The 10934-nt window shown below is 37.9% G+C and overlaps 3 protein-coding genes across 8 annotated transcripts; 2 read left to right on the top strand and 1 right to left on the bottom strand.

Annotated features, from left to right (window-relative positions):
* Window positions 1-290: 290 nt before the first annotated feature.
* On the top strand, window positions 291-2636 carry Bcs1 (mitochondrial chaperone BCS1). The gene is made up of 7 exons (XM_078183496.1): window positions 291-550; window positions 633-824; window positions 950-1089; window positions 1155-1349; window positions 1409-1642; window positions 1772-1942; window positions 2033-2636. Exons 1-7 carry the CDS (start codon window positions 420-422, stop codon window positions 2245-2247), a joined length of 1278 nt encoding a protein of 425 aa, XP_078039622.1. The 5' UTR covers window positions 291-419; the 3' UTR covers window positions 2248-2636.
* A 133-nt stretch (window positions 2637-2769) lies between these two features.
* LOC144471448 (uncharacterized) lies at window positions 2770-6649 on the bottom strand. Of its 3 annotated transcripts, XM_078183493.1 has the most exons (9): window positions 6555-6648; window positions 6039-6164; window positions 5681-5949; window positions 5182-5599; window positions 4627-5109; window positions 4285-4535; window positions 3973-4220; window positions 3496-3881; window positions 2770-2993 (listed from the first exon to the last, which is right to left on the bottom strand). In XM_078183493.1, exons 2-8 carry the CDS (start codon window positions 6150-6152, stop codon window positions 3565-3567), a joined length of 2100 nt encoding a protein of 699 aa, XP_078039619.1. In that variant the 5' UTR covers window positions 6153-6164; window positions 6555-6648; the 3' UTR covers window positions 2770-2993; window positions 3496-3564. The 3 variants fall into 3 exon arrangements, with proteins under 3 accessions (XP_078039619.1, XP_078039620.1, XP_078039618.1); XM_078183494.1 differs by having other exon boundaries at window positions 3496-3863; window positions 6039-6649; XM_078183492.1 differs by having other exon boundaries at window positions 6039-6646.
* Window positions 6650-6681: 32 nt separating this feature from the next.
* On the top strand, window positions 6682-10914 carry Obp10 (odorant binding protein 10). 4 transcript variants are annotated; one of them, XM_078183506.1, is made up of 8 exons: window positions 6682-7233; window positions 7353-7996; window positions 8547-8683; window positions 9192-9279; window positions 9380-9432; window positions 9529-9685; window positions 10105-10175; window positions 10260-10914. In XM_078183506.1, exons 2-8 carry the CDS (start codon window positions 7987-7989, stop codon window positions 10275-10277), a joined length of 534 nt encoding a protein of 177 aa, XP_078039632.1. In that variant the 5' UTR covers window positions 6682-7233; window positions 7353-7986; the 3' UTR covers window positions 10278-10914. The 4 variants fall into 4 exon arrangements, with proteins under 4 accessions (XP_078039632.1, XP_078039633.1, XP_078039630.1 ...); XM_078183507.1 differs by having other exon boundaries at window positions 9529-9673; XM_078183504.1 differs by having other exon boundaries at window positions 10105-10914.
* The last annotated feature ends 20 nt before the right edge of the window (window positions 10915-10934 follow it).

Consider the following 10934-nt stretch of genomic DNA (forward strand, 5'->3'; position numbering starts at 1 on the left):
GGGTGAGGCGGGGAATGGTTTTAATCACGGTTTTAATGGAAGAGAAGCAAGCTTTCCATTTCGAGTCATAACGCGACTGTCGTCAGCGTTGGACACCCATGATTGGTTCATTCTTCGAGAATCACGTCGTCGACCAATAACTAACGAATGGCATCGATTTTTCAAGTTTCCATGAAAACTGAATGTAAGGTTTAATTCGAGTTTAACACTCTGTATCAGAAAGGAGACTATGAACACTAAAAATTCCTACAATCTATGACCAAAATAAAACTATGTGTCAGAAAATTTAATTATCCTAGTCTGCTAGTACTGTGGTAGAAAGCAATGTGCTTCGGCAATAAGACAATGTTGTTTGAATTTTTAAATTAGTTGAAAGATTTATTATTTATTGTGCTCTAAATGATAAGCATCGTTTCAGTATGACTATAATAGAATATATACAAACGTTGTCTGACAATCCTTACTTCGGAGCAGGCTTTGGCCTCTTCGGGCTAGGAGCCGGGGCAGCTATGTTGCGCAAAGGAATGCAAGCGGGAATGATATTCTTTAGGTAATGTTTCATTAATAATTACATTTTGATGAATGATGTTTTTTGGGATGAACTTCTCTAATTCTATCGCTTTTTAATATAGGCGACATTACATGATCACTTTGGAGGTTCCATGTCGAGATAAAAGTTACCAGTGGTTGTTACAATGGATCACGTACAAGGGTGCCAGAAACACGCAACACCTGTCGGTTGAGACAAGTTTCGAGCAGAGAGAAACAGGTCACATAAAAACTAAATATGATTTCATACCAAGTATCGGAACTCATTTTATTAGGTTAGAAATAAGAGTACTTACTGTTCTGATATTTCATTTCACAATAAAAAGTATGAGTATTGTTGCCCACTTCTTTAAAGATCACTTATAGTAAAATATTTATAATATATCTTTAAAATTAACAGGTACCAAGGGAATTGGATAAAAGTAGAAAGAACAAGAGAACAGCAGACATTGGATATACAAATGGGCATACCATGGGAAACTGTACAATTGACAGCAATTGGGAGAGACAGAAATATATATTTCAATATTTTGGAAGAAGGTATAATTTCTTGTATACCTATAGTTATGACTCAATGTTGTTTAAAAAAATTATATCAATTATAGCAAGACAAATGGCTTTAAAACAACATGAAGGCAAAACAATAATGTATACTGCAATGGGAAACGAGTGGAGGCAATTTGGACATCCAAGGAAACAGAGACCAATAGATTCGGTTGTGCTAGATGTTGGTATTGCAGAAAGAATACTGACAGATTGTCGAGAATTCATAAACAATTCTGCATGGTATAGTGATCGTGGTATGTAACAAATGATAGACTGAGTTAATGAGAAAAGTAATACTCCATTATTTTAAAAGGTATTCCGTATCGGCGAGGATATTTATTGCACGGCCCACCTGGTTGTGGTAAATCGTCATTCATTACAGCACTAGCAGCAGAATTAGAACGTGGTATTTGCGTCCTAAATCTGTCGGAACGCGGTTTAACAGATGATCGATTAAATCATCTGTTAGCTATGGCTCCACAACAAAGTATTATACTATTAGAAGATATTGATGCTGCTTTTGCCAGTAGAGAAGAGAGTAAAGAAGGTAGGGTTTAAACCTAAACAGTCATGAGTATTTTTACTTAATTACACAATCTAACACTAACAATAAGTTAGCATTAATATAAAATATAGATGTTTCTTGATATATTTTGTCAATGCAATTTCATTCTAGTTAAAGCTGCATACGATGGATTGAATAGAGTAACGTTTAGTGGTTTATTAAATTGTTTGGATGGTGTTGCTTCTACAGAGGCCAGAATTTTGTTTATGACCACCAACTACTTGGAAAGATTAGACCCTGCATTAGTTAGGCCAGGACGAGTGGATGTAAAAGAGTACATAGGTACAAGTATAAAACAAAACTATTGTTTCATTTAAATAGGATGAAAATTCACTAGTTGTAATGTCTACTCAACCGTATATTTGTTTCTAGGTTGGTGTAGCACTACTCAAGTAGAGCAAATGTTTTTAAGATTTTATAAAAATAATGTGAGCGAGGCGAACAAACTTGCTACAAAATTTGCCGAAGGCGTACTATCGTATAAGAAGAACGTAAGTCCTGCACAACTTCAGGGATTTTTCATGTTTTATAAAAATAATCCAGACGATGTGTTAAAGAATGTTCCACATATATGGGAACTTACGTGATATGATTGTACAATGTGTACAATTGATTGATAGTGTACAGTACAATGATTACCACTATGATGACATAAGTGTTATTAGGATTTGAATTCTGCATGAAACTGGGAAACAAACTAGGTAGAAAATATGTTCACTGGTTGTATTCTATATACAAAGGCTGAGAAAGAAGAATGGCGGAATTTACAGATCACTTAAAACCAAATATTTGCATTGGTAATGCCATTTACGCATATGTTTTCAGTCATGATATTTCAGATTTTCGATTTCTACAATATAAACGTAATAAAGATTTCATACAAAATTTGTTGGTTTCACATTGTTCACTTTAATTATCACGTTACTATTGACAATATATTTTGACGGCGACGATCCGAAGACAAAATACATGATAGCAAAATAAACGTATAATTTTTTTTATTCTCGATAATATATATCCTTGACTGCATATATTTACATCTGTGTATGTATGTACATAATGTTAACGTGTTTTCTCACGTTCGTTTAAATTCATTTAAATTTGTTTAAATCGACGTGTTTTGCTTTAATAAAACGGTAAAATAAAGTTATACTTTATTCCATAAACAATTTATCTGTCGAACTACGTTGTTGTAGCGTAATTTGAATTCATAAAAAATATATATTAATTAACGGTGTCGGGTACCTCAAATTTCGGATCAGGTTGGATGATTCGGTCCCCGAAAGTTAATGAAGTTCGGTACCCGAAATTGAAGTTGAGTCGAGTCGGGATCCTGGAAGTTTATAAAAATTGAGTACCCGAAAAAGAAGTCGAATCGAGATACCGAAAAATTGTAATGTCCTTATATCTGAATCTCAATTTTCTGTATAAATTTTCAAATTTGCACAGACTATTGTACTCTACTATAACGAACTGTAATGTTATATGAAATATAACTGTAATGAACTATGAAATACCCACTGTAATGAAATATGAAATAAAGAAAATGAAGTAGCTCACGATAGAGAATGTAAATATTTTACTTTCAAATTGGCATGTAGAAAATACAATTGATTTCAGGATCTCGATCCGACCCGACTTTTCTTTCGGGTACTCGCATATCCCTAATATACACATGTACATGTTCACAATTTCAGACTTCGACTAATCAGAGTAGAATAAAATTTTAAAAAATTATCATGCATCTGTAGTTACCTACTTCGCATCAAGTAATTAGATTTATTAAGACAACAAATGCTACTAGATTTTCGACTGTAGCAATATTTTTGACTTACCTGTATGCAAATGTAGAGATTTCATCAAATGCTGCCTTTTAGTCAATGACGTTTCTAAATTTACGGTACTTAAAAACTCCATATGTAGGGTTCGTAGTTCAAAGGATCAGGTTGCTCCATACCGTGTCCGGTGTGATTGTCGTTGCCGACCATACAGGACGCATACGCGAGTCCTGTATTTCCTTGTCCTGAAACTGGTGGTACAATACTCGATGCTAATCGACAATCGGGTCTTTGCTGCATTAAAGGACCCATTGGTTGTATCGTTTGAGGGGCTGGCGGAGGTCCAGGTGGCGGTGGTGGTTGTGATTGAACAAGCGTAGGAGCAGTTGCAGGAATATTGTGAACAGGTTGCAATATATTAGGACCTGAAACATAGTTCGCCACTAAATAGTGGTTTCCATAATTATTTGCTTGTAATTCTCCCTAAGAAAGCAATGTATCAGATTAGAGGAAAATTAGAAAATTTTAACATACTTGTTGTTGGGTTATGAAGAGTTAATGGTTGTTCTGGTACTATACTTGTCGGTGGAGCAACCATTTTTGTCGTAGCACAGTCGACCTTTCTTTTTTTGGTAGATATTCGTTTTTGTGTACTGCACAATGTTTGATCGCGTTTTTTATTACTCATTGCCTTCTTTCTTCTCTCACCAGGAATTTTCGGTTTATTTGGCCTATTTCCACTTGGTTGCCACAGATGCACTGTGTGAACAGCATTTCCTTCTCTAAAAAAATGAAGAATTCACTCACAAATTTTTATAAAAGCATTCAGCAGTTTTGTACACTAACCCCTGCTTCTTTCCAAGTTTCCAACTATGGATACCAGCTTTGTGAAGCCTCTCTCTGATAGTATCTACGCTACATTTCAATCCCAGAGCAGGTGCAACGTGTTTAGCTGCAGTTAAAGGTTGTTGTGTAGCCATCGCAACGATAGCTTCATCTTGTTCTTTAGTCGTAATTCGACGTCGTCCCTTTCTTTCCTTTGTCTGTACATTACCTTCTTTATGCCAACGTTCTAGCCATCGTTTGACAGTACGTTCCTATTTAATAATAAACATTATAATATACGGCTATTATCCTTGACGGTTCTAAATTTGTCGTATCCAACAAGACAAACGTATTTCTTCTTACCGATCTATCGATTGCAAGCGCGATAGACAACGTAGACAAGCCTGCCTCGGACATGCCAATCATACGGTTTCGAATTTCGACACTGGTTTCCAATGTTCCTTTCGCTTTTCCGCCTTTCTTTTTCTTTTCGTGCGATTCGTTTTTCACGTTATCATCTCTCAATGAGTGTTTCTTCTGGCTGAGCTCTCCGCTAGATGACTGATCGCTGTCTTGAGAACCGCAGGTATTAGAACTATCAGAATTCAGATTTGGATTAGTTTGCGTATGTACTAATTGTGTATGTAAATGATCCTGATGTTCTTGTTGTTGGACTCGTCGTACTACATCGAGCCGTTGTCGTTGCTGTTGATGATCCAGGTTATGCGTCTCATCCGGAATTGTATGTTGTACTTGTTGCATATGGTGTTGCTGTTCTTGTCTGGTACGTAATTCTTGAAGTTGCTGCGGCAATGATGGCTCGTGAGGTATCGCATCAGGTTGACCCTAAGAATTCAAAAAGGGTTTAATCAAGTAATGGTAAAAATAGCCATGTAACGAGCGATGCAAATTACAGACCTGATAATGGTGTGTTCCTTGTACTAAATCTAATGGCCAACTTTGTGAAATATTTAAACTAGGATGTTGATATACAGGCTGTGGTTGTTGAACCAAACTCAATGGATTACCAAACTCTGTTTGATTATGTGGTAAAGGCTGATATGGCGCTTTTATATCACTGGCCTGGGGTTGAGGTGCATTTTCTTGTGGAAAAACAAATTGTTGCTGTTCGTTTGAGTCTTTTATATTTTCTAAGAGTCCGACGTCTTCGACATACACGTCTTTGCCTCTGATCTTCCGGGAAGAACTCTTTTTTTTAACTGTACAGTTCTTACTAGAATCGTTTTTACTACAATCTATGGAAGACTTTTTTTTCCCCAATTGTGTTCCAGTGGGTCTCCACACAGGTTGTTGAATAGCACTACCACCTGTGTCCCTACAGATGTAGAAATCAATGGGTATGCCGAATCGTGCCAGCCAGGTTCAATCAAATATTAAATAAAATCTTAAGATATACCCAAGAGGAATCCTTTGCATATATTTTCGTGAGGGACTCCAGTTATGTATTCCGGCTTTATGTAACCTTTCTCTTATGGTGTCTACAGAACAGGTAAGCCCTAGAGCAGGGAGAACAGCTTTTGCAGCTGTTATCGGTGTTTGTGTTGCTAATTTTACTATTGCTTCATCCTGCTCAACTGTCGTAGCACGTTTACGTCCACACCGTTCTCGTGTTTCTACTGTGCCTTCTTTATCAAATCTGTTTAACCATCTCTTTACAGTACGTGGCTAAAATGATAGATTATAGCAAGGTATTGACAGAAATAAATACACTGACAATATTAGAGTATGATAAACACTTTGAAAAATACACTTACCGAACAATTTACGGCTGCCGCAATTTCCCGTAAACCTAAACCAGCTTCATACATTCCTACCATACGATTTCTTAATTCTGGCGTTGTTTCGTGTACTCCTCTTGTTTTCCCCATCTCTACTCAACACTAAATCGACTTATTAGGAAGTTAGAGCGATGAAACGAAATCGTGAACAATTTGAAATTCTACGCGAAAACTGACGTATAAAAAGAATAGATCACGTGACAATGGCAGTACTCTATCAGAAAGTTTTTCAAAATTTTAATTACTTTCATGTCATCATATTTTTCCGTCTATCGCGGAATCTTCGAACTGGAACGATCCACCAAATCATTCTATTCGATAATCGAAGTTTCACTGTGCATTTTTCAAACAATACTGTTTCTCCTTTGCTTTTGACATTGTGCTGTATTAGGTAGCCTAGGACGACTGTGGATCTTGGCGTCGACGGAATTTAATTGCCTCGTTTATCGTGCTTAATTTTCGTAGAAAATTTCACTAAATCGGCCTTCTTACCCTAAAAATCCTTCGATCTGCATTAAAACGAGTAAATACGGATTCATATTTTCTCTCACAAGACACCTTATACGATTCGTTTTGCCCGAAATGCCCTTGCTTGAGGAAAATACTGTAGTCAATACAACTTCGGCTGTACAGTCCGTCGAGATTCTTTTGTCCACGCTTCGCTTTCGGGAAACTTTTGATATCCATCTAAAGATTCCTCTAAAGCAATTCCTTCACGGTGAAAAACGTTTAAAAGATTAACGTCGAATCATACAGACACTCGTTGTAAATTCGAAAAAATTCGATGAAGAAGTATTGTGATAATGGTCCCGTATCGTCAATTTCAATTCGGTTGACTGTACCATGTCGACGACCGTACAGTCTCCTGAAGTCGTTCCGCCTTCATCTGTTTACTTTATACAAGAGAGGCGTAACTAAAGAAATATAAGAAATTTACGATCGCACGAATATCGTGCATCTGCTTGAAATAATAGGCATTCAGTGTTCATAGACTGTAAATGTCATTGGACTGTATACATCTACCACCGACAAGTGCAATCGATGGAAAGGTTATGTCGAACGAAGATCATTTCGCGCGGCCATTCGCATCTATGAAACATTCTGTTCGATTCGATATTCGATAGAAATGTGTTGTTTTTCCAGATGTCGATCGTACAGATCGATATTGATTGTGAGTTACATTTACTCGCGTAATTTAAATTTCAATATGAGTGATACTGGTCAATTGTTTTAAAAGATTATATACTGTACGTATATACATATATGTAAATTTTCCCCGACACCATTTAGGGTTTGCTACGGCTATATTTGCTCACCTTCACCGGGATGCTATTGACCCATAAAATGGGTCCTCCTGCAAATACATCCTGTATCTGCAACATACATTTAAGTCCATTTAAGAAAAGAAAACGGATTTATGCGTTTCTTGAAATGAAAAAGGATACAAAACTAATACGGTGAAAGTGGAACAATAATTTTCTAAGTTTATCTTCGTACAACTGCAAAACCTTTGTAAATCAAAATACAATGTGTACAAAAATGATCTAAATTATTATTATTATTATTGTTATTAATTAACTTGAATTATTTGACATACTAAAATTACATAAAATTGTTCTAGGAATGTAAATGTATAAAAAGGACGAATGTTGCTCTTTACTAGTAGGAGAACTGCCAAATAAATTGTAGAAAATCATTTGGAATTCGATAGAGTTTTAAAAAGCGCATGTGCTGGTTGTTGAATCGTCGGATTCGAACCAGGTTATGGTCGTCCTGCGGCCGCAAGCACATCGGTAGTTATCCTATGGGCCGCGCCGCCCGATTAATGGCAGCGGAACAAGGCACTTGAATCAGCCGACCAACTATAGATGAGATAGGAGACAGGAGGGTGTGTAGAGGGTGTCGTAACATCCGCCAATCAAATATGCATTTAGGTGCGTTTATACACCCTGGCCTAGAAACAAGGGCTTCGTCCCCGTCCTCTCCTTCGAGTGGTCGTTTCGTTTCGCGTTTCGTCCAATGTCCAACGGTGCTGAACGACGCGAAATGCAGACAACAAGTAGGCTAAGATCATCGCGTGGCTCGATCGCTCAGAGGTTGATGTAGAGTAGCGAATCGTGGAATTTTGATTTGAATTGGTGTCGAGAGCTCCACGCGTGTCATCGGTTGCCATACATCTGTGTGGAGTGTGGCGTATACAGGTCTGGTTTGCCGCGGTGCTTCGAGCAGATTTGATTCAGTCGCGCCCTCGCGTTTGCAGTTTCCCAGTGAGAGTAGCTCTTCGACTCCGGCTTCAAGTAACGCGCGCCACTCGCTCGAGCAGAACCACCCCCGGCGGACCTGGAACCAATCGAATTCGTGTTCTCTCGTAGAGATCCCAGGAAAATCCGAAAACCTCAGTGTTCCCTCCTGCAGTCAGATCTTGCCCTGCGCACAGTCACTATTTCATCCTTCCTCCCTATCCGATATTGCATTTTTCGACAGAAGGTCGATCGTTTCTCAACTCCGTCGAGAACCAAAACGAAACAAGACAACTTGATCGAATGCGGACCATGAAGCTCCTGGTAATCTTTCCTCTACTAGCAGTCTGCTTGGTCCAGCCGTCGCTTGTTCATTGCGGGGTACGTATGCAATGCCTCCTGTCACCTGTTCATTCAAAATCTTCTCCTCTTTCGGACACGGTACATACATTGACGACTATTACTTATTTTTTTCTATCCTTTATTCATTTTTCTCACATTGTTTCCATCGTTTCATTGTTGAAATATTTCACGACCAGAATTAGATTTCTTAATTTTAACCGAAGAACATCTTTTTTTTTAATCGACAAAATTTTACAATATCAATATTATTTATAGATGCACTGAGCAACTATTGTATCTTAGTCGATTATATGTTCGTTATTATTTGTCATGGTTTGCCGCCATTTATTAGATAGGTATTGAGCATGGAAGAGTAATCGATAAGGATCGAAGAGTGGAAATCAATACCGATCTCGCAGATTGTCCAAATCATTTGTAATATCGAAACGGTGCTCGAAACGTTCAGTCAAAATGAGTTGAATGCTTACAGATTTCGGTGAATGATCGATCGGACATGATTTTGTTTTAAATCGGGGGTATTTTGTAGACGCGGCCGAGTTTCGTCTCCGACAAGATGATCGCGAAAGCGGCCAGCGTGGTGAACGCTTGTCAGACCCAGACTGGTGTGGCCACAGGTACACGCGATCCGACTTTATGTTCCACTATTTTTTATCTTATCCTATCCTGTACTATACATGTAATAATCAAACATGTTTGATTTCGTTTCGATTTCAGTGGACATCGAAGCAGTTAGAAATGGGAAATGGCCTGAATCGAGACAGCTCAAGGTAAATACGTACGTCTAGCATATTTATATCCTGCGGTGTGGCGATGAAATAAGACATTAACGAGATATTTTGGATTTGTTATTTTTTACAATGCAGTGCTACATGTACTGTCTTTGGGAGCAATTCGGTCTGGTCGACGATAAGAGGGACCTTAGTTTAAATGGTATGCTCACATTTTTCCATAGAATGCCAGCATACAGGAAGGAAGTACAAGAAGCGATCAGCGCGTGCAAGAGGATTGGTAAATATTTTGGTATCTACCGTGTATTTGTTATTTTTATATTTTCACCTTTTCGATCGATCAACCCGCAAATTTCGCCTAATGCTATGCAATACGCCTTACACCTCTATCTCTTCGCACGGTAGATACGAATGCCGAGCAACATAAAGACAAATTGATTTGAGAAGCAGTTTTAAACATCACATGTATTTGAACTGTCGTGCTAGAAGAAACGCGGTAGAACTCCAATTATATTTAGTTATTTAATAAACGATACTACACTTTGGTTGCAGGCGATTCGTGATCTATTTGTAAAGGTTTTTTAACTTAGCCAACACAAGTGCATTTATGTAATTACTTTTGTCAACAATGTATTTTCAGTTGGTCGTGATCGATCGAGTTCCATTCAATAGAACGCGCGCTAATTAATGTAACAAATCTTTCTTTCTTAGTGAAAGGAGACAACAACAACTGCGAGTACGCGTTCGCATTCAACAAATGTTATGCCTCATTATCTCCACGAGTTAGTATCTTTATATCAATTCCATTCCACTACTCCAACGTGGTTGCAAGAAAATCATCCGTAAATTAAACATTTATGTTTCAGACCTACTATCTATTTTAACAAATTCTACGCGAAATAAAAAAAGCAATGGAGGAGCAACAAATTCGTTTTATCGCCCATCGAGACAACAACCGTTTCCATGTAATCCCGTAACCGTTTCGTACAATACTATAATAAACGAAAAGTCTGATTTCCACCGTTGTATCTGATCTTTGAGAGACGTGTCGATTCGAAAATTTCAAGATTTAATCGCCTTTAAGCGTCGAGTTGATCGAAACTTCCGACGCTGGTCTGTTCCAATTGTCGATCGAGGTCGTGCACGAACGTGACCGCGCATTAGAAATAGAACGAGCGGGTTACTGCGATTCGTTGATTGATTAATCGCGTATCTACGCGTGTAAATTACTCGAAGGTGGATCGCAGCATTGCTCGTTGTCGCTCGATTCCAACCCCAACCAAATCGACGTAAGGTGACACGAAGCAATGCAAAGCAGAGCAGAATGAAGCAGGATAAAGCGAAACAACTCATCCTCGGGATACGTCATCATAATAGATGCAGCGTAAAACACTTATTGCGGACAATTACCTGCTACTTGATACACTGCATATCAGCCATTATTCAATAGTTTTCACAAACTCGTGATCTATAACTGATTCCTTTTAGTAAATTTTTAATAAATATGTTCTTTCGGAATTATTATTTATATTATTATTTTA

The sequence above is a fragment of the Augochlora pura genome, chromosome 6 (genome assembly GCF_028453695.1).
Source record: "Augochlora pura isolate Apur16 chromosome 6, APUR_v2.2.1, whole genome shotgun sequence".
NCBI lineage: Eukaryota > Metazoa > Arthropoda > Insecta > Hymenoptera > Halictidae > Augochlora > Augochlora pura.

Bases quoted from the DNA above. Each gene is read 5' to 3' on its own strand.
- Bcs1 (XM_078183496.1), top strand. From the start codon at position 420: ATGACTATAATAGAATATATACAAACGTTGTCTGACAATCCTTACTTC. The intron at 551-632 runs GTAATGTTTCAT...TTTTTAATATAG, and splicing joins GCGGGAATGATATTCTTTAG to GCGACATTACATGATCACTT. The intron at 1,350-1,408 runs GTATGTAACAAA...TTATTTTAAAAG, and splicing joins TGCATGGTATAGTGATCGTG to GTATTCCGTATCGGCGAGGA.
- LOC144471448 (XM_078183493.1), bottom strand. From the start codon at position 6,152: ATGGGGAAAACAAGAGGAGTACACGAAACAACGCCAGAATTAAGAAAT. The intron at 5,600-5,680 runs GTATATCTTAAG...CTACATCTGTAG, and splicing joins ATGCAAAGGATTCCTCTTGG to GGACACAGGTGGTAGTGCTA. The intron at 3,882-3,972 runs GTATGTTAAAAT...ACCACTATTTAG, and splicing joins TCTTCATAACCCAACAACAA to TGGCGAACTATGTTTCAGGT.
- Obp10 (XM_078183504.1), top strand. The intron at 9,433-9,528 runs GTAAATACGTAC...TTTACAATGCAG, and splicing joins CTGAATCGAGACAGCTCAAG to TGCTACATGTACTGTCTTTG. The intron at 9,686-10,104 runs GTATCTACCGTG...TTTCTTTCTTAG, and splicing joins GAGGATTGGTAAATATTTTG to TGAAAGGAGACAACAACAAC.